The sequence below is a fragment of the Panthera leo genome, chromosome B1 (genome assembly GCF_018350215.1).
Source record: "Panthera leo isolate Ple1 chromosome B1, P.leo_Ple1_pat1.1, whole genome shotgun sequence".
In the NCBI taxonomy this organism is placed as follows: domain Eukaryota; kingdom Metazoa; phylum Chordata; class Mammalia; order Carnivora; family Felidae; genus Panthera; species Panthera leo.
Genome location: NC_056682.1, coordinates 70,376,608 through 70,403,299, shown reverse-complemented (window position 1 = coordinate 70,403,299; position 26,692 = coordinate 70,376,608). Strand labels below are relative to the sequence as shown.

At 36.2% G+C, this 26,692-nt stretch overlaps 1 protein-coding gene across 3 annotated transcripts in view; it reads left to right on the top strand.

Annotated features, from left to right (window-relative positions):
* Nucleotides 1–26,692, top strand: part of GRIA2 (glutamate ionotropic receptor AMPA type subunit 2) — a 156,466-nt gene that overhangs the window by 55,910 nt on the left and 73,864 nt on the right. For all 3 annotated transcript variants that reach the window (XM_042933904.1, XM_042933903.1, XM_042933902.1), the window contains exon 3: nt 24,938–25,177. In XM_042933904.1, the coding sequence (XP_042789838.1) occupies nt 24,938–25,177 (240 nt within the window). The remainder of the gene's footprint in view (nt 1–24,937; nt 25,178–26,692) is intronic.

The following is a 26,692-nucleotide window of genomic DNA, read 5'->3' as shown; positions in this document are numbered from 1 at the left end:
TTTCGATTTAGCTGATTTGGTCTCCTATTATTCACTCTCAACCTACTATTTTAAAAGTTATTAGAAATTAGTGTGCTTTTTGAAGTAAATTAAAACATTTGTATCAGTATTTTCATAGAAAATCAGCTAAATCTTTACCTGTGACATAAAGAAAATGAGATTTGTATTACCCCGAGATTCTAAATTTTTTTAATGTTCATTTATTTTTCAGAGGGAGAAAGAGAGAGAGAAAGAGAGAGTGAGCACAAGTGGGGGAGGGGCAGAGAGAGAGGGAGACACAGAATCCCAAGCAGGCTCGAGACTCTGAGCTGTCAGCACAGAGCTCCATGCAGGCCGTGAGATCATGACCTGAGCCGAAGTCAGATGCTTAACCGACTGAGTCACCCAGGCGCCCCTGTATTGCCCTGAGAGTCTATTGTAAGGTCAAAGAGATACTGAAAGGAGATATGAATTCAAGGACATAGGAAATCCTTTTCCAAAGGAGAAGGTTTAGAGTTGTCATTAATTAATTATTAATAACCTAAGTTCTTATAATACATACTCATTCTTTTATGATGCTAGAGAGTTTTTAAAATTGAGGCATTGATATAACAAATTCATAATTAGTAGAAAATATGGAGATTTCTGCAGAACAGTGGATCTCAGATTTCTCTAACACAAAGCCCCTTGATATTTATCAGTTGAACTGTTTGCAAGTGGAGTGGCCTAGAAGTCACTTGACAACGTAATTTATGATTGTTCTGAAGCACAATTTGAGAGAGTTTGATGTTGCATGAGAAGGAAAACTGGGCCTGCTAGTGCATTTAATTAACCAGTCAGCATTTATTTCTCATCATAGCCTGTTGTTACTTTGTTGAGAACAACAACAAAAAACACTAATTAGGACTCTGCAAGTGACATTAAACTCTCCCTGCTTAGACTTTAGTGGGTTTACATTGATATGCTGTGTTTTCTGTCCCTCATCTGATCCTTGGTGGCTGTAACCAAGTTTTCTAATATGTCCTGATCTCCAAAGCATCCGCTATTCATTTACATCATTTTACTAAATATATCAGATGTATGAAAAGTTATACAGCATATGATAGCAAATATCCTTATTCACCGCACCCAGCTAAAGAAATAAAGCATTACTAATAAGGTTGAAATGCCTGAGTCTCCTCCATGGTTGTATGCCCTCACTGTAGGTATCTCAAATTGATATTTCTCATTTCTAGAAATCTCATTAAATTTTACCTCTTGTACCTTTATTTTTTAAAAAGAGCATGGTTTGCTTCAACTTTATGGAAGAAAATTATCAATCTTCTGTAACTTGGTTTACTCTTTTTTTTTTTTAATTTTTTTTTAATGTTTTATTTATTTTTGAGACAGAGAGAGACAGAGCATGAATGGGGGAGGGTCAGAACGAGAGGGAGACACAGAATCTGAAGCAGGCTCCAGGCTCTGAGCTGTCAGCCCAGAGCCCGACGCGGGGCTCGAACTCACTGACCGAGAGATCGTGACCTGAGCGAAGTCGGACGCTTAACCGACTGAGCCACCCAGGCGCCCCGGTTTACTCTTACTCAGTAGTATGTTTTGAGATTTATACTTGTAGTTCCAGATGAAAATAATGAAATAAAAAAATGAAAATACCCTTTTGACTGCTATGTACTATTCCATTGTCTATATTATGTGATGGTGTTTGGAAGGAAATTTTCATTGTTTTGGTAATACAAACAAAGTGGTCATAAATATTTTACATGTCCCTGGTGTGGTGTGCCTGTTCCAGAGAAAATGCCTAAGAGAGAGATTATTGCTGGTGTATACTTCTTTAACAATTGATCTCACTCAGTTGTTTAAAATGTCTGTATCGCTTCGCATGCCTGCTCCCGTTATGTGAGTTCTGGTTTTTATCTTTTATCAAGTCTTGGTATCATCAGACTTGTCACTTTTGCCAGTTTGTAGATATGTCAAGTTAACTTAGTTGGTCTTGATGAGTATTACCTGATTTTCAGTGTGGCTGATAATTTTTAAATTTTTGTGTAAGCCTTTTGTGTCCCTTTTTAAATGAAGTATCTGTTCATGTCATTCTTAATTTTATAATGGATTTCTCTTCTTTTTCTTAGTGATTTACAGTTCTTTATATAAACAGGATTTTATTTCATTTTTTATGGTTTAATTTTTTTAAATGTTTTATTTATTTTTGAGAGCAAGAGAGACAGCGTGTGAGCAAGGGAGGGGCAGAGAGAGAGGGAGACCAGAATCCAAAGCAGGCTCCAGGCTCTGAGCTTAGCACAGAGCCTGATGTGGGGCTCGAACTTGTCAACCATGAGATCATGACCTGAGCCGAAGCTGGACGCTTAACCAACTGAGCCACCCAGGCACCCCTATATAAAGAGGATTTTAATTAATTTTCGCTTTTACTGGTGGCAAATACCTTGGCCAGTATTATGGTTTGCCTTTTTATTTTCTTTGTGGTATTTTTCATGTACATTTTTATAAAAACTCTTAAAGTTGTTGAATTTATTAATATATTTTTTTCTTTCTCATTTTGAATCTTATGTCTTGTTTAAGAAATTTTTTTCCTACATTCAGTTTATAAAGATATGGCCCTATAATGTCATCAGATCTTAAAAAGCTTTAATTTTTATATTTCTTTCTTTAGCCCACATAAAGTTTTTTCTCTGTGTGTGCGGTAGAGATGGAACTTCATGTTTTCCCCATGGTTAATCAACTGTCTCAGAAGCCTCTGGCTGAAGAACCTATTCTTTCTCCCTTTAGCTGCTATGTCACTTCTATTCCAGTAATTTTCCATATATAAGTATGGGCTTGTTTCTAAGCTCGCTGTACTCACCCATTGGTCCAATAATAACTAAAAATGTCTGCTTTTCTTCACCTATTGCTCTTCAACATAAAATTTCTAGTTAGTTTGCCAAATTTCATGGAAATCTCTGTCAAAACTTTTATTGGATCTCATTCTTCTTCAATTTTGATCAGTTTATTTAACCACTTTGATTTCCTCAGCATTAGCTATCAAAATGGTGAAAAATTGTGCACCTTACTTTTTTTGGGGGGGGCTGGAGTGCTACATAAGTTAGAACAATGTCGTTTGCATAGTGCGTGCTTAATAACAGTTAGCTTTTATTATAGATTGTTTTGAAGAAGACTTGACATCTTTATGATATTGAGTCCTCTTATACGTGAAAATGGTAAACCTTTATATAAGCCTTCTTTATTACCTTTCAATCAAGTCCATAAGTTTTACACACATCTTTTATTAGATTTTACTCTTAGGTGCAATTATTTTTATTCTTTTGGGGTTTGTGTTTGATAGCTTAACAGGATTTTTATGTTAGCAAACGCACGAATAGGATTCTAGGTTGAAATTTATTTTCTGTCCTTATTTGAAAGTATTATTCTACTGTCTTCTGGGTTTCACTGTTGCTGTTGAGACATCTGCTACCATTATAATTTATGTCCCTTTATTGCAAATCTTTCTTTTCTGCTTGCTTCCTCTCATTCAGTTCTTTTTTTTTTTTTTTTTTTTGATATACTGCAGCATCAGTAATTTTTGTGGAAGTCAATTTATCAAATAGGTTTAAATATGTATTTTCATAAATTTTAAAAGAAATTTCCCCGCCTCTTCATATTGTCTTTGTCCAATCCTCCCTATTCTCTCCTGATGCAACTCCAGTCAGTTTAATGTTATCTCTTTGCTTGTTTTGATGATTCTGGGTGACCCTTGGTTGAACTTCTCATTTACTAATTCACTTTCAGGTTGATCTCATATGATGCTTACTTCTTACACTGTATTTAAATTTTTAATAGTCATATTTACTATGATGGAAATTATTTTTCTTTCAAATATGACTGTCTCGTAATGTCTTTTTGTTCATATTTAAATATCCTCTTTTATTTGCTTTTATATAGTTAATTATTTTTTAAAAATTTTTTTAAATGTTTATTTATTTTGAGAGAGAGAGAGACAGAGTGTGAGCAGGGGAGGGGCAGAGAGAGACGAAGACACAGAATCTGAAGCAGGCCCCAGGCTCTGAGCCTCCCCTTTCCCTTCCATTTCCCTTCCTTTCCTTTCCCTTCCCTTCCCTTCCCTTCCCTTCCCTTCCCTTCCCTTCCCTTCCCTTCCCTTTCCCATTCCCTTTCCCTTCCCCATTCCCTTTCCCTTTCCCTTCCCTTTTTCTCTTTCTTTCTTTCTTTCTTGCTTGCTTGCTTGCTTCATTTTGAGCTCATATTTGAGTACCACAAATGGTACTCAAATATTGTTGGAATTCCAAGGGTCCTGGGTTGAGGTTACATTTTTTTTAGGGAGAATATGTGTTTATTTGCTTCTGCTTAGATTGGAGCTCAATCCAGAATCACTTTAATTTAATTTCCAGGGATGTGTTTTCCCAAATGTAAATTGAAACTGCAAAAATGTTGGGTTGGTGTAGCCTGTGGTTGTGAATTCTCAGGCCTACTTTGTTTTTCTCCTGAGAGTAAAGCCAGGTAAAAGAAGTTTCCCTGTTCCATCCCTTTGCTAACCAACTATTCTTTCACTACTTTATACCATGTTCTCACCCTGAGGAGTTTCCAAAGTCTATTTTTTTAATGTTTATTTATTTTGAGAGAGAGGGAGAGAGAGAGAGAGAGAGAGAGAGAGAGTAAGCATGAGTGAGCAGGGTAAGGGGCAGAGGAAGAGACAGAGAGAAAATCCCAAACAGGTTCTGTGCTGTCAGTGCAGAGCCCAATGCCCTGGATGGACCTCAGGAACCGTGAGACTGAACCAAAATCAAGAGTCGGACTCTTAACCAACTGACCCACCCAGGTGCCTCTCCAAAGTCTTAGATTCCACTCATGAGCCATTAAATGGAAAGTTTTAAGTAACCCTGATGGACAGTCAGGGCTCAATGTCCCACCGGCTTCTCCCTATTATTTTTGTGAGTTTTCTTTCTTGTGGACTCAGCTCTGCATATATAACATTATGTTAGGGGGAAAAGAAGAGGTTTCTTTGACTATTGAGCTACTCAGATTGCTGAAAATGAAAACCAACACAGCATGCTATAAAAATACTGGAAAAAAAAAGTTTTAATGTAGTAGAAGACATTTTTAGGATCCTTGTTTAGGAATATTAAGAAACAAAACATTCGCAGCTGCCCCCAATTTTCAGTTATTTCTTATTCTAATGTAAGTAGAGTCATTAAGTCCTATACTCATAGACTTGCATGTTCTCAAGTGTTGCATGGAATCTCCCATTATTGAATCTAAATTGAAAGGAATGGTTGAAATCAACTGGGTCTTAGCAACAAAACAACAATAATGGCAAAACAACAGCCAAATTAAAACTACTTTACAATTTTTAGGTACTTGCCATTTATCAGACACTGTATTTAGTACTTAATTTTTCTTTTTAACCTTCTGTTTGCTTTAATTTATTTTTTTAAGATCTCAGACAAGTACTTCTCTGATTTCCACTGGGGCCTCTCTGTGTCAGTGTGCCCCAGCATTTTACAGCCAGGGCCACCAAGTCCTTAAAAACGTTAAGTGAATTATCAAAACTATAATGGATGTTATGTGGTCTGGCTCCAATTCAGTAGTATTTTTACTATAATACATGTTTCCTGAATGGAAAAAACTATCTTTTTATATCTTACATATATCATAAGATCTCTTTAAAAATTCAGGGAATTTGGGCTAATTTTTTTCTCCATTTAATAGATAATTTAACTTAGTATTAGAAATAAGGCAGATATTCTCCATCTAGTCTGTGTTCAAACACCTGCTTATTTCTACCAATAATGGTACAGAGGAGATTAGGAACATTTTGATGTATCAAAAAAGGCTTCTACATTTAGTATTCCCTCATGAAGCCTTACATTTCTTTGCCCCATATGACTTTTTTGGGAGTTTTGAGTAAATATGTCTTTTAATTTTGATTAGATATTTGGGATATGTTGCCATGAAAACTAGAATGTAGAGCGGAAGCACAAGTAAAATTGAGCCTTGCTCGTTCAAGGATGAAGTATTGCAAAGTCATACACTCCCATTTAAATATTTATTATTATTGACCTTTACCTTTTCTGCAGCTTCATGGCTAACCCAGGTGTAAGGTGGCAGAAAGTAAATTGGAACTCTGCTCTGACCAATGCTGAGAAGGCAGCAGAGATTTCATCCAGATTCAGATCAGTCTGGTTATGAACCTTCTAAAAGAAGAAAAATGCTCTCCCTGAATGTGGGCTTTTCAAAAAGATACAGTTTCGTTTGTTTGTTTGTTTGTTTATTTATCGTTGATTTATTTTAAGTTTTTATGTTAATTCCAGTTAGTTAACATACAGTGTAATATTAGTTTCAGGTGTACAATATAGTGAATTAACATTTCCATACATCACCCTGTGCTCATCACAAGTGCCCTCCTTAATCCCCACCACCTATTTCCCCCATTGTCTCACCACCTCCTCTCTGATAACCAGAAGTTTGTTCCCTATAGTTAAGAGTCTGTTTCTTGGGGCACCTGGGTGGCTTAGTCAGTTAAACATCTGACTCTTGGTCTCAGCTCATGTCTTGATCCCTGGATCTTGAGTTCAAGCCCCATGTTGGGTTCTACACTGGGTATGGAGCCTACTCCGAAAAAAAAAAAAGAGTTTGTTTCTTGATTTGCTTCTCTTTTTTTTTCCCTTTCCTCGGTTTTGTTTCTTAAGTTCCACATGTGAGTGAAATGATATGGTACTTGTCTTTCTCTGACTGACTTCCTTCACTTAGCATTACAGTATCTATCTCCATTCTTGTCATTGCAAATGGAAAGATGTCTTTCTTTTTTTTATGGCTGAATAATATTCCATTGGGTGGATATATATATATATCTCAATATATCACATCTTCTTATCCATTCACCAATCAATGAGCACTCAGATTGTTTCCATATTTAAATTATATGTTTCTTGGGGCGCCTGGATGGCTCAGTCAGTTAAGCATCCGACTTCAACTCAGGTCACGATCTCGCAGTCTGTGAGTTCGAGCCCCTCGTCGGCTCTGGGCTGATGGCTCATAGCCTGGAGCCTGCTTCGGATTCTGTGTCTCCCTCTCTCTCTGACCCTCCCCCGTTCATTCTCTGTCTTTCTCTGTCTCAAAAATAAATAAACGTTAAAAATAAATTAAAAAAAATAAATTATATGTTTCTTAAAAACTTTTCCAGAATAATGTGGACATAAACAAACAAGGACTTATATATAAAAATGCCTTAGGTTTTAGTACCTGAGCATTACAGAAAGCAAAGGAGTTGTATATAAGTGTGTCAGTGCCCCCAGGGGGTATGTTATATTTATAAAAATTAAACCACTTGTGGCAATTGTTTAGAGAGATCAAATTCATAAGACTTTGCTTAATTATTTGATGTGGTTATGGTGATTACCTTAGGCGATTCTTGCCATGCTCCATTTAATTTTGTTCTGGATGTTGAAATACAGAAAAGAAAATAATATATCTATTAAGGAAATTCAAGATTTTTAAGAAACCCTGCTTATGTAACTAAATTCATATATAAATATTTATCTTCATTTAGTTTGTTACCCTAGAGTTATTTTCTTGTGACTTGTTAGTAGAAAAAATCACAATGAAGATAGAACCTACAAATTATAAAAATCTATAAATAAAATTTCTAGCTGCATTATTTAACCTATTTTGGATGCATGCCATAGGGTAGCATTTAAGTGCACACACACACACACACACACACACACACACACCACACAGTAGAGGTCCATACCTTAAGAATATATATTAGAAAATAACTTTAAATAAACAGCTGGAGAGATTATTTTCCTTAATACCTATTTGACTTAAGATATCACCACTCTGGAATCCATTTTCTCATCTATTATAGTATGTTTCCCCCCTTTTCTTGTGAGACATTTCTAGTTAGTTTCAGACTATCTGGGTTTAAATTCTAGCTCTACTCCCACTGGCTGTGTGAACTTGGGAAAGTTAAGCTTTCCGAATGCCAGTTTGTTGGGAGGATTAAATGACTTGATATATGTGAGCCCTAAGAAGAGTTTCTGGCACATAATATCTTATCTAAGCGTTAGTTCTTACTTCAAAGAACAATGGCCATGTAGAGATCAGACTCACTTTACTTATTTTCAAGGCTTCATCTTTTCTTTGTTTATTTTATTCCATTAAAGCATGGATTCTGGTTATACAATGGTACAACAGTAATATACAACATAATATACCAATTTACCTCAAGGGAAATTTTATCTTATGAAAAAATACTGTATAACTTCACAAATAATTTGGCAAAGTCTTATCAAATTAGATTATGATTGCATTTGGTCCAGTACTACTTAAAATTCTTTGAGAGCATGAAATGTCTTGCATAAAAGAAAGTTATGCTCACACACACATGTATATAGGTTTCTCCCTTCTTTAATATTTTTGGACACTGCATGATTAGTGTTCATAAAACTACATCCTTGGCTGGTTACATCCCTGCTTTCTATTATTTTACCCTGGAAGGAACTATTTCATAGGAGTAGGCCAGCCATTTGGTGCACATATTTGTTCAGAAGGTATGCCTTAGTTTTCCTGACTGGTGCTAAGATTTACTTTGCATTACTTACTTACTTACACTGTTCCTATTGATAAAAAGTTCATTGTTATCCTCACTGAACTATGACCTATAGCATTGTTCTTAACATTAAAAAAAATCAGATATTCTTTTATTCTTTAAGAAATTATTTTAGAAATTCTGGTTCCTCCCATGTTTTTTTGTTTTCACAACATAATCTATTAGGGACCTGGCAACAATCTAGTGACTCTGAAAAAGGCAGGCCACCAACTGGAGTAGTTCAGACTCCAGGATAGATTTTTGTTTCTGCTTTATGTTTTCTCCATTTGTATTTCATATAGCCACCTTAAAATTGCCAAATCTTCAATTTACTTTGTGATTTATGTACAAAATTGCATGTGTTCTCCAGAACAAGACATCTATTCATTTAGGTATCTGAAATGATGGCTTTAACTGAATTCATATGTGCCTATTTTCAGGAATCATGTGCAGCTGAAATAACGTATGGTGTAAGCATAAAATGTATACAATATTAATATTTTTCTTTGCAATTAGCTGTCATCTACTCATTTCTTTTTTTCCAACTTTGTTTTTCATAGAAATTAGTTATTGCAATACTCATTTACACTGAGTTTTTGTGTTGTCTTTCCTGAATGCCTCTTTTCAGCTACTCGTTTGTTGCCCCCTTGCTTTCATGGCTCTGAATAGTTTTTCTTTATCTTCTGACCCTTACTAATGGAGAACTATTGCTTGGCTAATTAATCTTTCTTTTGCCTTATTGCATCTATGGTATGCTGGGAGTAGGTTATGAATAATTTTAGAACCATATTGACAGTGACTAAATATTGATGTTATATGACTTGTATTATGTTTTCTCCTATCTTTTTCATTTTCTTTTTTTTTTTTTTTTTTTTAACGTTTATTTATTTTTGAGACAGAGAGAGACAGAGCATGAACGGGGGAGGGGCAGAGAGAGAGGGAGACACAGAATCTGAAACAGGCTCCGGGCTCTGAGCTGTCAGCACAGGGGCCCGATGCGGGGCTCGAACTCACAGACTGCGAGATCGTGACCTGAGCGAAGTCGGCGCTCAACCGACTGAGCCACCCAGGCGCCCCTCTTTTTCATTTTCTATGGACTGCACAGTGAAATGGAAAGTTGAGGCAATTATTCATACAATATGTGGGCTTTTTAAAAGCCAGTATATTAATGGCAAGAAAGAATTATGAACTGTATAAAACAGTTTAATTATATACATTGATCAAAGGTCTCAAATGATTATTCAGATTCTCACTCAATTTTCATTGCATGGAAACCAGATAATGGTGTATACTTTTCAATTTATTATTAACTTAAAAGATGTAACAAATAAAAAAATAAGGAGAAATGATATTTCAAAGTAGGTTGGTCCAAAGGTGAGTTGAGTAAAATTCTTAAAAAATAATAACTTTTCTGCATAGAAACATCTCAGAGAATCAACCCAAAAGCTCACTGAACTTGTAAAAGCATTCAATAATATCACTAGGTATAAAAGTATCATTTTAAAGCCAATAGCTTTCCTATCTACTAGCAGTACCGAAAATAGAATTATAAAGAAAAATTTTCTGAAAACAACAGTAATAAAGCTACAAGGTATCTAGGGATAAACCTAATAAGAAGTGTGCAAGATATGAATAAAAGTATAAAGTTTTACTGAAAATCATAAAAGAGTTCTGAGTCGATAGAGATTGGCTATACAGTTAATGGGGTTGTAAATGTTAATCTCTGCCAATTAATGTGTATTTCAATCCAATTCTAACCGAAATTTGGAAGAAGAAAATGTAAATCAATAGGTAGGAAAGCTTTTCAAAATTACACTGAAAACTATTTAAAATGGTAATTTTATTATTTAAAAAAATTTTTTTTAACTTTCATTTACTTTTGAGAGACAGCATGAGCAGGGGAGGGGCAGAGACAGAGGGAGACACAGAATCTGAAGCAGGTTCCAGGCTCTGGGCTGTCAGCACAGAGCCTGATGGCGGGGCTTGAACTCAGAAACCGTGAGATCATGACCTGAGCTGAAGTCAGTCGTGTAACTGAACGAGCCACCGAAGCGCCCCTGAAAATAGTTATTTTTAAAGGACTAAAACACTCGTTTCCCTTTTGAGAAATAGACCTAAGCACAAAAGAGAACTTGGGTATGATAAAGGTACCATTTTAAAATTGAGGGGAAATCAATAGAGCTAAATTAAAGGAGTTGGAAAATTGAACGTCCATGTGGAAACAAAGTTAGATTTCTGCCTTATATAAAATCCAAATATTAATAAATTCGAAGAATTAGTTATGACTGAAATAATTATGAAATCACACATTAAAAATTTTGAAAAATTTAGGATGGCAAGTCCTTATTACACAAGACACAAAATCCAGGAATCATCAAGGAAAACACTGAGAATTTGGTTACAAATATCATTATATACAAAGTAAAAGACAAAAGGGAAAGGAAGAAAAAAAATAAGACTTCACATATATAGGCAATTAAACATATCAAAATTTAAGTGGTAATCTGATAGTAAAAAATATGCAAAATAAAGGAGTAGATCATTAAAAGAGGACTATATAAAAATAAATGCACTTTCTCACTAATGATGGAAATCCACATTTTCTTATTTACCAGAAAATGTGTAGTACAGTAGTTAGAAGGGCAAGATCAGAGTCCAGCTGCTTGGATTTAACCCCCAATGTATCATTTTCTACAGGTGTTAATCTTAGAAAATTACTTACCTTGTTTTCAAGTTTTTTAATTTGTAAAATGTGTATATTAGGTCCCATATGTTTAGTTAGGTTAAACAAAATTTAAGTTGTCATTTTTAAAACAACAGTAAAATGCTATTATCACATGTTAGATTAGAAAAAAAACTAAAGGGGTAAAAAATATTGGCTACTGGTGAAGAAGACCAAAAAATTAGAATTTATCTTGTTTTGTTGACAGAAATGTGAATCAGTACACTGTATTTGCGTGTTTTGATGGCATTGATCACATTTTACCCAGCATAACGTTCAATCAAACAATCCCACTTTCTTTTTCTTTTTCTTTTTTATTGAAGAATAGTTGACCCATATATTCCATTAGTTTCAGGTGTACAACAGAGTCATTTGATAAGCCTATATGTTCTGCTCTGCTCATTACAAGTGTAGCTACCATCAGTCACCATACAATGCTAATAGAATACCGTTGGCTAAATTCCCTATGCTGTGCCGTATGTCCCCATGACTTATTTTTTCCATAGATGGAAGCCAGTATCTCTCTCCCTCACTCCTTTTGCCTATCCCTTAACCCCCTCCACTTTGGTTTGTTCTTTGTATTTATAAGACTGATTCTGCTTTTTGTTATTTGCTTATTCATGTTGTTTTTTATAGTCTGCATGTAGGTGAAATCACATGGTAGTTGTCTTTCTCTAACTTGTTTCATTTAGTATATTACCCTCTAGGCCCATGCATGTTGTCACAAATGGCAAGATCCCATCAATTTTTTTACAAAAAGTTTGTTCATTTATTTTTGAGAGAGAGAGCAAGGGAGAGGCAGAGAAAGGGAGAGAGAATCCCAATTTCACGACTGTGAGATCATGACCTGAGCCAAGATCAAGAATCAGATGCTTAACCAACTGAGCCACCCAGGTGCCTCTTACCATTTTTTTTATGAGGGAATAATACTCCATTGTGTGTGTGTGTGTGTGTGTGTGTATACATATAAATTATTATGTACGTGTGTGTGTGTGTGTGTATACACCGCATCTTCTTTATCCATTCATCTATCAAAGGACGCTTGGATTTTTTTCATATCTTGGCTATAAATAATGGAAATAAATAATGGTTGTAAATAGTGTATATAGAAGATACAAATAATGTTATAATAAACATAGGGCTGCATATACCTTTTCGAATTAGGGTTTTCATTTTCTTTGGGTAAATACCCAGCAGTGGAATAACTGGATCATTTGGTATTTCTATTTTTAGTTTTTTGAGGAACCTCCATACTGTTTTCCCCAGTGGCTGCACCGATTTAAATTCCCACCCACAGTGCACAAGAATTCTATTTTCTTCACATCCTTGCCAGCACTTATTTCTTGTCTTTTTGTTTCTAGCCATTCTGACAGGTGTAAGGGGATATCTTATTGTGGCTTTGATTTGCATTTCTGTAAGTCTTCTTTGGAAAAATGACCATTCAGGTCCTCTGTACATTTTTAATTGGATTATTTGCTTTTTTGGCTTGGAGCCATATAAATTCCTTTTATATTTTTATATTAACCCCTCCTTGGATATATCATATGCAAAAATATCTTTTCCAACTCAGTAGGTTGCCATTATTGTTCTGTTGATGGTTTTCTTCACTGTGCAAAACTCTTTATTCTGGTGTAGTCCCGAAAGTTTATTTTTGTCTTTGTTTTGCTCACCTGAGGAGACATATCTAGAAGAATGTTGCTGAGTTTGATGTCAGGGAAATTACTGCCTGTGTTTTCTTTTAGGAGATTTATGGTTTCTTGTCTCACGTTTAGGTCTTTAATCCATTTTGAGTTTATTTTTGTGTATCGTATAAGAAAGTGGTCCATTTTCATTCTTTTTTATGTAGCTGACCAATTTTCTCAGCACCATTTTTTGAAGAGACTGCCTTTTTTTCTTTGTATATTCTTCCCTCTTTTGTCATAGATTAATTGACCATACAAGTGTTGGTTTACTTCTGGGCTCTTTATTCTATTCCATTGATCTATGTGTCTATTTTTTGTGTTAGTACCATACTTTTTGATTGCTACAGCTTTGTAGTGTATCTTGAAATCTGGCATTGTGTTACCTCCAGCTTTGTTATTCTTTCTCAAGATTGCTTTAGCTATTCAGAGTCTTTTTTTAAATCGTATTTTTCTTTTTAACGTTTATTTATTTTTGAGACAGAGCATGAACGGGGGAGGGGCAGAGAGAGAGGGAGTCACAGAATCGGAAGCAGGCTCCAGGCTCCGAGCCATCAGCCCAGAGCCTGACGCGGGGCTCGAACTCACGGACTGCGAGATCGTGACCTGAGTCGAAGTCGGACGCTTAACTGACTGAGCCACCCAGGCGCCCCTATTCAGAGTCTTTTATAGTTCCATATATATTTTAGTATTATTTGTTCTAGCTAAGGGAAAAAGACTATTAGTAATTCCACTTTTAATAATCTGTCCTGCAAAAATATTAGCACAGGTGCACAAGGGTGAACCTACAGACATGTTTGCTGCAGCCTTATTTATAATAGCAAAAATACTAGATTTATTTATTTATTTATTTATTTATTTATTTATTTATTTTCAATATATGAAGTTTATTGTCAAATTGGTTTCCATACAACACCCAGTGCTCATCCCAAAAGGTGCCCTCCTCAATACCCATCACCCACCCTCCCCTCCCTCCCACCCCCCATCAACCCTCAGTTTGTTCTCAGTTTTTAAGAGTCTCTTATGCTTTGGCTCTCTTCCATTCTAACCTCTTTTTTTTTTCCCTCCCCTCCTGCATTGGTTTCTGTTAAGTTTCTCAGGATCCACATAAGAGTGAAACCATATGGTATCTGTCTTTCTCTGTATGGCTTATTTCACTTAGCATAACACTGTCCAGTTCTATCCATGTTGCTACAAAGGGCCATATTTCATTCTTTCTCATTGCCACGTAGTATTCCATTGTGTATATAAACCACAATTTCTTTATCCATTCATCAGTTGATGGACATTTAGGCTCTTTTCATAATTTGGCTATTGTTGAGAGTGCTGCTATAAATATTGGGGTACAAGTGCCCCTATGCATCAGTACTCCTGTATCCCTTGGGTAAATTCCTAGCAGTGCTAAAAATACTATATTTAGATTGTAAATGACAGTCTACATATCTTAGTTAGGTAATATTGATGAAATGGTGATATGTCCAAACCAGAGAATGCTAGGGAGTAGTTTCAAAGAATGAGCTAAGCCTCTATCAACATGGTAATTTCTTTGTCAAATGTCAAAGCCAGTCACAGGACAATTGTTCTGTGCTCTCGTTAATTAAAAACATAACAAAATCAGAAACAGACAAAATCAACTCTAACCAGAACTTAAGGTGTGGAAGTATACATGCCAAGTGGTTGTTAATAGGGGTTGCTTTTGAGAAAAGTAGGAGTGAAGGGGAATGATAGCTTTTTATTGAATATACTCATTTAAATTTGTGTAAGAGTGTATTCCTATTATTTTTGAGTAATAAACATTTTATTTATGTTACTAAGACATGTAAGGGCCCAAACATAAGTACCTTACTAATCTTTTCTCGAGGAAACTCTTCACACCATTAGTTCTGTTCTTGCTCCTCTTTTTGACGTGAGTATAACAATGAAGCAGACCTTTGGACAGTGTTAGAGCAAAGCGCCATGTTCCCTTAACAAACATTCGGTCATCATTTTATCAGGACCAGTGCATCAAGTGTGAGTGAGTCCACTGTGCTAAAGTTAAGGCCTCCAATTACTTAGCAATTTAGGAATGTAGGCTAATGGCCCAGAGCATTTCTTAGTACATTTACATAATTGCTTGTTATATGATATTCAAAAACTTTTTCTTCGTTTAATAAACCTTTATGAGTTAACGTATAAACGCTGAGGCATATAAATGAGGCATATAACCCTCTCACTTGCCAAAAAACGGGTGAGCAAGAAAGTCTTGTGAAAGCTTCAGAAACACTTTGAACCATCCAAAAGCAAGAAAGTTATCAGATCTAATTTGAGAGCATCCAGACAGATAAAGGCAATAAAGTTCTCTTTTCCTTTTTTGCACGTCACCTAAGGGAAGATTCTTTTAAGTTGAAACCTTCTAGTTATTTGAAAAGTTTTCAATTTTTTTAAAAGACTTTTATCACAAAAGCTAAAATGTTTATTTGTACTGAAATATCATCAAATCTATATTTGGAAAAAAGTAGTCCTTCCATTTTGTAGTTTCTAATTACAATCAGATACTAAGAGACTTGATATTTCTTTAGACATCAAGATCAAGAGTGGCTGTGGAACCGAGGGCATCTCTGGCAGGCAAAAGGCAGAGATAGACATGAAATAGAAAAGCAAAAAATTGAAGGAACAAACGGGATAAACGGAAAGTACAAGAAATATGAAAAGAAGAAAGAGTAAAAGAGAGAAAGACTGATAAACTTGCAGCGAATGGTAGAATTTAATCCACAAAAAGTTATCCTATCTCACACTCAATTTTTGCAGGAGTTAAGTTTGCGATGAATAATAAGTAGGTACTACCTGATATTTTGTATAATTTCTCTCTGTGATGTTTGGCCGTACAGGCCCAAGTTTGAGCTCGATGGGACCTCTGAGGGCACTGAGACATTTGAAAGTTGCAATTTGCCAGAAGCACACAGCTGGCTGGTGTCACCGCTGGGATTCGATGCCAGGCCTCCAGAAATTCGTCCTGGCGCTCTTTATCCACAATATTCAAATTGTGTCAGGGCATGCGGTGCCCAGAATTTATATAGAGCAGAGAGTAGAGCTCTGTGTATTTATGAGGAGGAAATACATGTCCGAGGAAGAAGAATGGGACTATCTTTTGTGAAATAGCATCTTACATAAACAGAGGTAATTCTCTTTCGTTTATGTGTCCAGAACCCATCATTAAAATTCACATAAGAGTTATTGCCTATTACTGCCAGTTCTACTATTGCTTGCTATCCCCGATGATGAATGAAGCCAGAATAAATGTTATAGATTTTTTAAAGCTGCATATAATAAGGGCTACAGCAATAAACTTACGACATTTCACCTCACTCAGCAAACATAACACGAAGGTCAGGAAAAATAAATGTTTGTGAGAGGGGAAAGAAAAAATATATTATTACAACTTCATAGTCTTCTACTCCTGAGTGATGATGCTGCATCACATTTAATATTTATATGAAAAATGGGCTCAAAATATATGCAAAGGAGAAGCAATTTATCATAGCAAAGATTTGTGGCAGGGCTAAAGGAAAAATCATCAGTGAGGCAATTTATAGAAAATGTCATTGTGGTGTCTGTGTATTATTCTTCACGTTTTCTTTGAATCATTTAGTGTTTCATGCAATAGCTGTATACTGGGTGTCTTTGGTAGGAACCGTGCTGGCCTCTAAGGAGCAGGAGTGGACGGAGAGAGAGGTAGGCTTTTGAAGAGATGAGAGTTTGGTAAGAGGTGCTGACTTCCAGCTCCCGCGTGGGAGATCCCTCTTGTCAAGTGACAGTAAAAGAAGGTTCTCCCAAAAATAATGTGAGCTTTAAAATAATCCCATTAATGGAAAGTAGATAGTTTTACTCCATTTCATTTTGAAAACAGTCTATTGTATTTACTTGAATTTTCCAAAAAGAGAGGAAAGAAAAAAGGAAGTAGTTTCATTTTTAACATTTCCCCACATTTTTAGATGGAAAGCAAATGTTACGTGTGCCATTATGGTACAAGAATTACATTTTTTGAAGGAATACTTGTTGTTTATGGTAAGTTCCCAGGCTTGAACAGGTCCATCAGATTATATAAGTAAGACATTTGAGATTGTGAGAATACCTGAGGATATTGTCAAGTGCACAATGTATTACTGGACATATGTCCAAGACTAAGAAGTTCACTTCTTTCATTTAGCTTTCCAGAAGCATCTGTGCTATTTATTTTTTAAGATTAGGAACTTTCTCTCTCGGTGCAACTTCTCCGTATATCAAATATATTTTGAAGCTTAGAATAATAAAAATTTCACAGATACTCCAAGGATCGTCTTCTCATAGTAATGATCATGGTGTTTTTGTTTGTTTACCTATTATGAGAACCGAGAGCCTAAATTTCACAGGTAATTTTAAATGAATGCTACTTATTTTGCAATATGATAGTAAAGTATGAAAATATTCTCCTGACATGACTACCCCAGGACCAACAGAAGTGAGATTCCATCAGAGAAAGCTCTTTTATATTTTTTTTATCCAGTTGGTTCAGATCCCATCTTTGTTTGACAAATATTTAATGATATGCTTGTGAAAATTCCTGAATTGAGTGTTGTAAAGAATACAAAAATCCCTATGGTTGGATTTTTTGTCATTAGCATTTTATTTAAACACTTCTGTTTTCCCTGGCACTTCTCTCCATAGTATCTCATTTAAACTTTAAACCATTCCTCTAAGTGAGGCAGAATAAATTAATATCCTCATTGAAAAGGCTAGTAAACCGGCTCAGGTTCTGTGATCCCTCTACCAGATGACCAGGGGAAGTTGAAACTTGACTCCAATTCAGGTATTCTTATTTTGTTCTCACACTGAACCCTGCTCTCAAGGAGGTCACAAAATCCCACCCCACCCCCACAGACAAATAACATGCACAAACACACACTCACTCAAACATACTGGACCTCATACTGTACCTCCCACGAGGGAGGTAAAGGCAGAGTGTTGATGAGGTTCATTATCAGGGAAAATCATATTCAGTTGATGGTAAGCAGGAAGAATTGGTATTTTATTACATGACATTTTTCAAGTCCCCGCTGTGTGCCAAGTTATGTGAGATAAACAGCACTGCATTCTCTGCCTTCAGTTAGCCCAGAGTTCATGGACAAAGACAGACAATTATAACTCAGGCTAACATGCAGAAATGCAGATTGCTTTAGAATCACATGTAGGAGGGGCATGTTCCACTCAGAACAGGTAACACCTGAGCAATGTTATGTCAGTTATTGTCTAAGCAATGGGGAGACAATGATGGATTTTACACAGGAGGGTTATGTCTGCCATGATAAGAAAGAGATTTATTATGGGGCGCCTGGGTGGTTCAGGCTCAGTTGTTCAAGTGTCTGACTTTGACTCAGGTCACGATCTCATGGTTGTGAGTTCGAGCCTGGCGTCTGGCTCTATGCTGACAGCTCAGAGCCTGGAGCCTGCTTTGGATTCTGTGTCTTGCTCTCTCTCTGTCCCTCCCCTGCTCGCATGCTGTCTCTTTCTCTTTCTCAAAAATAAACATTAAAAAAAGAGAGAGATTTATTATAAAGGGGGCTATCTGGGAAGTTATTTCGGCAATCCAGTCAATATATGGTTGAGGGCCATATTAAGTCAATGCCAGGGACAACTGAAGAGTACAGCTTTGAGAAGTCAAAGGAGCAGTGTTCGTAACCATTTGTATGCTGGGGAATAAGGAAAAGAATTCCAGAGTGATCCTCACATTATGAAAAGATGGGTTTTATTTTAATACATGAACACTTGCCTTATGGAATTGGTGAATTTTATGCTAAAGAAGAAAGGCAAGTAAAATCCTGGCACATGATTAGTGAATCATTAAATATCAACATTGATTAGAGCATGGAATATATTAAGTAGGGAGGTCAAGAGACACTTTTTTTAAAAATGGTTTTTAATGTTGATTTATTTTTGAAAGAGAGAGAGAGACAGAGTGTGAGTGGGAGAGGGGCAGAGAGAGAGGGAGAGACAGAATCTGAAGCAGGCTCCAGGCTCTGAGCTGTCAGCACAGAGCCTGATGCAGAGCTCAAACTCACAAACCGTGAGATCATGATCTTAGCCGAGGTCAGACACTTAACTGGATGGCCCACCCAGGTGCCCCAAGAATTAAACATTTTAATTAAAAGTTATGCTGGCAAGAAAATAAATATAAAATAATCTTAAAAAGACATGATTTAAAAAAGAATCATATGCAGTATATTTATAATATATATATGTATATACTAAATACTGTGTGTGAATATATGTATATATATACATATATACACAGAGTAATCAGTATATTTGCTGCTTAGTGAGATACAATATATTTATAGTACATATTTTCTCAGTAAATAAGCAGATAAAGGGAGACAACTTTGATGATGGTTCAGATTTGGGAAACATGTACAAGAAGTTGAATTTGACTTTATTATAAAAGGGGTGAGATCACAAAGACATAGACTGTAAAGGAAGAAGAAAAACAATTGGAAGTCAGATCCTTGGAGAATGTCTCTTCTGTCATGTGTTTTAGGAAGACTAAGATGACAAGAGTGTGAATTGAAGGAGGGAGAGAGGAGGTGGGGACAGTTCAGCTTGGCAGAACCAGGAAGAAGGAAATGAAGGTGAAGATGTAAGAAACACATATGAAATATACAATACAAGCTTCCTGTAAGTAGGGACCTGACCTGTCACACTTAATGTCGTTTCCCCAATTCCTAGAACAGTGTGTAGTCGGTTCTCAAAAATACATGGTGAATGTGGAATGGATGATGTCGAATAAAATGGAGATGACTAGAAATGTCATGAACAGGACAAAGACGAATAATGAATTAATTATTCTGAAATATAGAACATCGATGATTACAAGACTTGCGGTACCATGAGCAGAAAGGAAAAAATCAACACAAACACATGATTTTTAGGATACAATTTTCGGGTTTTTTTCCTGCTTGTTTATATAGTTCAATGATAGAGAATTAGACATTTTCCAGTGGGTGTTACTGGAGGGTGAGGGATGGGAACTAAGCTATCAATTCCAGCGAATGTAGACTGTATCTATCTTGTGTGCTGTAGCATTTTCTAAACCCAACCCCATGCTCATCACATCAAATGTTTACAGTATGTATTTGTTCAGTAAATAAATAGATAAAGGGAGACAGAAGACTTGCCAGTGAAGTTGTGGGAAGCATACATAACAAGTTGAATTTGACCTTGTTAAAAGGAGTGAGACCACTGAGAGACAAGATGTAAAAAGAGAAGGACAAACAATTGGAAGACAGGTCCTTGGAGAATGCCTTTTTAATTTGGGATGTGAAAAAAAATGATAAGACAGTGAAAGGTAATTAGAGGGAGAGGAAAAGTACCAAGATGGTGTGATTTTACATTGGCAGCAATGTGGAGAAGAGATTGGAGGAGAACAAGCCTAATAACAAGAAAGCGAGAGAAAGAGAGAGAATCTCAAGATGCAAGGTTTTTATTAATAAATTTAGAGAAGCTAGGAAAGCTTGATCTGAGAAAAAGATGATTTGATTTGGTGACTAGGAGATCATTATCGACAAATGATAAGGAAATTTCAATAGTAAAGTCAGGGTCAAAGCTTGTAAGGGGTTAATGTCAGAAGTTCAGTGATGAAAGAAGAGATATTTTCGGTGACCTCCATGTTTTGAAGTCAGGATTGCTTGGTGATGTAGCTTTTACCAGACTTTGCACAGGTTGCAAAGGGGCTGTTACCATTACTGCTTATAAAGCAGCCTATGTCATTTCATTGAAGTTAATGGCAATTTAGTATAAAAAATGTAGAACAAAAATAAAACATGCCTTGTTCTTTTTCTCCATTTCCACTAAATAACCATGCGAGTTTCTCCAGACTGTACCGAGTACGCTACATTAGCAGCACCAAGGAGCGGAATGACCCAAGAGGAAAAGAGGGGAGGTGGTTGCACCATCAGCATTGTTATTGGCTCATATCATCTGGGCTTGTAATAAAAAGTGGAATAATCAGCAAGTTACTTTTACCCAGGAGATGATCAGTTCTGCTGTTTGACCTAAAGTGTCTTTTGAAAGGACTTCCCTTTGCTGAGTTTCTCAAAGTTGATATTAAATATTTCATTCAAGCAGAGCTCAGTACGGGCATCTTTACCCACTACCCTGCAATCAGTTTTGAGTCTTAAGACATGGATGCAATTCTAATGTTAATCAGCATAATCATGCAGAAATTTTTAACAGTGTCTCAGAAGGCAGTGGTATGGCCCATGGAGCTAGAGGTGAAACTGAGCTTTTCTGTTCCTTCCTCTGCCTCCAGAGATGACATAGGGAAAGAAGGAATATATGTAGTGTGCTGTTATTGTCTAACTAATTTTAGAAAGCTATCTTTGGAATTATTTCTATTGCTTGTGACGTATTATTTGGATATTCTCAGCAATAGTAAATCCTCTGTCTTTGAAAATGTATATAAGTTGGGGAGGTAGCTTTAAAGTTTGGACCGATTGCTGGGAAATAAAGTTGAGATCATAATGAATAATTTTATTCTGATCAAGTGAGGAGTAATTTTGAGGGCCGTGCAGGTAATGTTTTTGTGTATCGCGTTGGTAGGGTCATGTATTATCTATCTGTGTTATATTGGGAAAAGCATCAGTAGAATGCAAAAATACTCTTGAGTACTTTGGGCTTGGGATGTTAGAAGCGTGACACTAAGGTTTTGTTGTTGTTGTTGTTGCTTTGTTTGTTTGTTTGTTTTAATCTTGAGATGATACACAAAATACCTCAGCTCAAGTCAGCATTCTGATTGATTCCTGCTGTAAATATCAGTGATATCCTTATCATGCTTGGGAACGGGGGCAGTGACTGAGAGGGAAATGAGCAATGTTGACCAAATGACTGTTGTATGTGTAGCAAAGGGATATTAAAAGAGAAATATTTAGAAAAACAAGAAGATATCTACAAATAAGACAATTGAATATGTAACACGAAGAAGTAAAGGACAAAGGAGGAGGGTTTGGAAGGACCAAGGATAGTCAAGAAAGAAAGGCCAATGTTACAAAATTATGCTTATTGGAGAATTAGCTGATTTGCCTGAAAAAAACTGCCTTTTGAATCAGGTGAATTGTAATTTCTTGAGAAGTGTTGTACAGCTTGTGCCTGTTGTTGGGCCAAAGCCAAGTGTTTCCAGATGGCCACTATAACCAGGAGGCCCCTTGACAACTCACTTCAGAGTCTAAAACAAATGGAAAATGAAAGGTATGGCTCCTTATTAAGACTGTCTATTCATTCAAACGGGGACATCCTTTATCAAGCATTCTGCTGATGCTGTGGCTGCTATTCCCATCACAGAAGCTATTTCACTTAAGATGAGAAGAAGAAGTCTCATTAATAAATCATATCGCCCGATGTTCCTATAGTATTTAGATGACATGCCAACACTTCACAGGAAATGAAATAAAATGGATCCAGAGAGAATTTTATAGCAGTTTCCCCTCTTTATATGTCATATGGAATCATCAACTTCTGAACAAACTTAAGATTTAAGATGTACATGTCAGTACACATATATCTATGTATAAAATAAGAAATCACCACAGGATTTGCCTAGAAGGTCTTAACAATGAAAGGTTTTTTTCACGTATGTGAAGAATGAACCTAGTCAAACACATTAAAGGTTGTTTTCAACTTCTGTACTCAGATGAGGACAAATTATGAACATAAATAAAGGGCAGAAGTCTCATCTCTATTTTATGTTAAAGTGTGAAATGTAAAGAAACATATTCAGTTGTTTTTTGAGATATATTAAACTATTCTCCAGAAGATTGGTAATAAAGAAGGAGATGTTGATTGATATATAATACAGATATAACCTAGAGATCCAAGAAACTTTATGTCAGAAAGACAGGAGTGGGTTGAAAATTAGTAACTATGTAAAGGAAAATGGGTATATTTGATAAATAGAAGTCACTCAAAGAAATAGCCTGTCTTGCTTTCCTTTCCTTTCATATCATATATAGTTGCTAAAAACGATTGCCTATTATGTACTGATTGTCTGGAATTGGTTATTAAAATCTGTATGTATTTTAGCAATGCTGTTATTCATGAAACACATCTATTTTTTCTACACATATTTTATTTCTGAAAGGGAATAAAACTAAATACGATTGTATTGGTCTTATCCCTTAAATGGGATTAATTAATTTGAGAAGATCGTTGGTATTATGCTCTGGGTTGTTAGATTATGTTACTGGATAGTTTATTTCCATTCCTTGGATTGAACTGATCCTTGAGATTAAAACAGTATCAGCTATGCAATCATTTAAAGCCATGTGGTTGACCTGAATTGGTGGCTTTAAACATTGTGGCATGGGTGGTTTCTATAGGGAATTTGAGAGGAATCAGTCTTGGACAAAGTAACCCTTACTTCTCTTAGAGATAGTTTCAAATTTGTGTTTCAAAAAATCATTCTGGCCATATTGTGGAGAATTGAATGGGAAGGAAATATTGGAGGAAGGAAGAAAGATGGGGAGGTTTTCCAGTAATCCAAGTGAGAAAAGCAGTATTACCCATTACTTAAAAGCATGGACTTCGGCTCCAGACTGCCTACGTTTTAATACAGCATCTTCCACTTACTAGCTGTGTGACTTTGGGAAAATAATATAATCTTCCTGTGTTTCAACTTTTCAATCAAAATTCTTATTTGGGAATAATAATAGCTCCTGCCTCAAGAGTTCTGATGAGAAATAAATGAGTTAAAGTACCGTAGATCATGCCAGGCACAAGGCAAGTACAGTGTAAGTAGGGGCCATTAGTGAACTAGGATGATTGGAATGGAGAGACAAATAAGTGGCCCACATCTGAGTATATATAGGTATTAGGATAAACGATAATTAGTGATAGTCCAACTGTGGGGGAGGGGGTAGGAGAAGGCATTGTCATATGTCATTTACCAAAGTAAAAATATCCATTAGAAGGTAAAGGACTGTGGAACAATGGGGACTTTCAAATAAAATATCATTATTATTTTTTTTTTTTAAGAATCATGGTCCTAAGTCAAAATATTTTGGCGATATTGTTTGTTTTGTATGGAGTAGAACATACAGGTAAGTTAAGTCCCTGAGAAAGATTAAAATTAGGAGTTCAGAACTCCACTTAACTGCTACTTGACTTGAGAGAGCCTAAGTGAGAGGTCTCTTTCTGGTGAGACCTGTCTCTTTGTGTATGATGTGAGTCTTGCATCTGTTTTCTCCTAAAGAACTTTCATTCAGCCTTAGAACTCTTCATGTGCACTCTGACCTTCTAGTGTGAAAGCGTCATTAACACAATAAATCCTTTTAAACAATCAGATATTAGAGGCAATGAGATGTTATGAATGTGTATACATGTCAGGTAATTGCACTTTGTTGTTTTTATACATAACGATTGTTGCTCATCCTTTTTTTCAATAGGGCTGTCCTAAAATAGTTGCCACTTACAAGATTTGTTCAAGAAAAATGTATATATTTTCTTGCAGCAAAAATTACTTTTTAATGCTATATAATTCTTTGAATTCCTCAGAGAGAGTGCTAAGTAAATGAGTGTCCATACATTGGTTGGATCATTGATATACACTCTATATTTTTTCAGTTTGATTATTTTATATTTCGTATAAAGGGCATTATGTTTTTTTAATGTTTATTTTGGAGAGAATGAGAGAAGAGAGAGAGAGAGAAAGTGAGAGTGAGCAGGAGGGGAGGGGCAGAGAGAGAGTGACGCAGAATCCAAAGCAGGCTCCAGGCTCCGGTCAGCAACAGAGCCCAACTCGAGGCTCAAACTCACCGACCGGGAGATCATGACCTGAGCTCAAGTCAGACACTTAACCGACTGAGCTGCCCAGGCGCCCCGAGAGGGCATTTAAGTGTTAAGCAAATCTGTGTGATTGTATGCCAATTTCAATGATACATCTTTTCTCTTTTTCCTATTCAGTCTGCTCCCAGTTTTCAAGAGGAGTCTATGCTATTTTCGGATTTTATGATAAGAAGTCTGTAAATACCATCACATCATTTTGTGGAACGCTCCATGTCTCCTTCATCACTCCCAGCTTCCCAACAGATGGTACACATCCATTTGTCATCCAGATGAGACCTGACCTCAAAGGAGCGCTTCTTAGCTTGATTGAATACTATCAGTGGGACAAGTTTGCATATCTCTATGACAGTGACAGAGGTGAGTGACAATATCCCCATGTCTTTGCAGTGGGTCAAATTCAATGCCTACACTTGGCATTTACGTGTGATGTTAGGGAGCTACACAAATGTATTAAAGTCCAAGGGTCACTTGATTTAATTTTGCTGTGTAAATGAATAATGCAATTTGAAACTCGGGAAACATAGTTAACAGAGTTAAAAAAAAAAGTTGTGAACGTACAATTTAAAGATATAGACTCTGTCGACGCAATGTGCAGATGTTCAGTTGTCATTTAATAGCACTTTCTGTCATCAGCAGCTGAGACCCTATGGTGACTACAATCACCAGTCAGTGAATTGTCTGCCTTGAAAATGGGTGTAAGTGACACATGAATAAATATGTAAATAAGAACTTCTAAGGAAATTAATAGCAATTAAATGTTTTCACATGCAAAAGTTTTATCAGGCAGGTGTGATTGTTGTTAACGGCGCTTTCAAATGATACCCCAGAATCTCTGAGAAGTTGAAGGACTGCTCAGGATCCACTTGAACAACTGGTGTGCAGTTTGACATAAGTCTTCTGACACCAGACCCACGCTTTTCCATAATTCTAGGTTTACGATGAGATATTATTTATTAGCACACCAGCTGGATAGACTCTTAGCTCATCATACTGAAGTTGTATTTTCAGGGGGAGTTATTTCCTTTGTGTTTCCCAAATCTCTTGTTGCAAAGCTTGGTATTAAGAGACCTGCTTGACTTGTATGTCATAGAATCCCAGATGTTCTTTATCAAAAATTTATTTATTTATTTGAGTGTAGCTGGCGCACAATGTTACATAAGTTTCAGGTATACAACAGGGATTCACCATCTCTGTACGTTAGACTATGGTCACCACAAGCATAGCTACCATCCATCACCACACAACACTATTACAATACCACTGAACACGTTCTTTATGCTGTGCATTTTATCCCCATGACTCATTCATCCCACACCTGGAAGCCTCTGTCTCTCACTCCCCTTCACCATTTTGCCCAGCTGCCTACCCCTCTCCTCTGACAGCTATCCTTTTCTTTTCTGTATTCTCTGTTCTCTGTATTTGATAGTTTGTCCTCTGTATTTGTAGGTCTGGTTCTCCTTTTTTAGGGATTCTGATCCTGTTTGTTTATTCATTTGTTTTGTTTTTTCGATTCCACATCCGAGTGGGATCATGTGGTATTTGTCTTTCTCTTTCTGACTATCTCACTTAGCATACTACCCTCTAGATCCATCCATGTTGTAACAGATGGCAAGATCTCATCCTTTTCTTTTTTATGACTGAGTGATATTCCATTGTATACATAGCACGTCTTATTTATCCGGTCATCTATTAGTAAAGACTTGGACTGCTTCTATATCGTGGCTACGGTAAATAATGCTGCGGGAAACACAGGGGTGCATATATCTTTTCAAATTAGTGTTTTCATTTTCTTTGGAATCTCAGATGTTAACTATTCCTGGGTCCATGATTTGGCTTCAGTGGGTCTGTGTTCTTACTAAAGCTGTATGAACA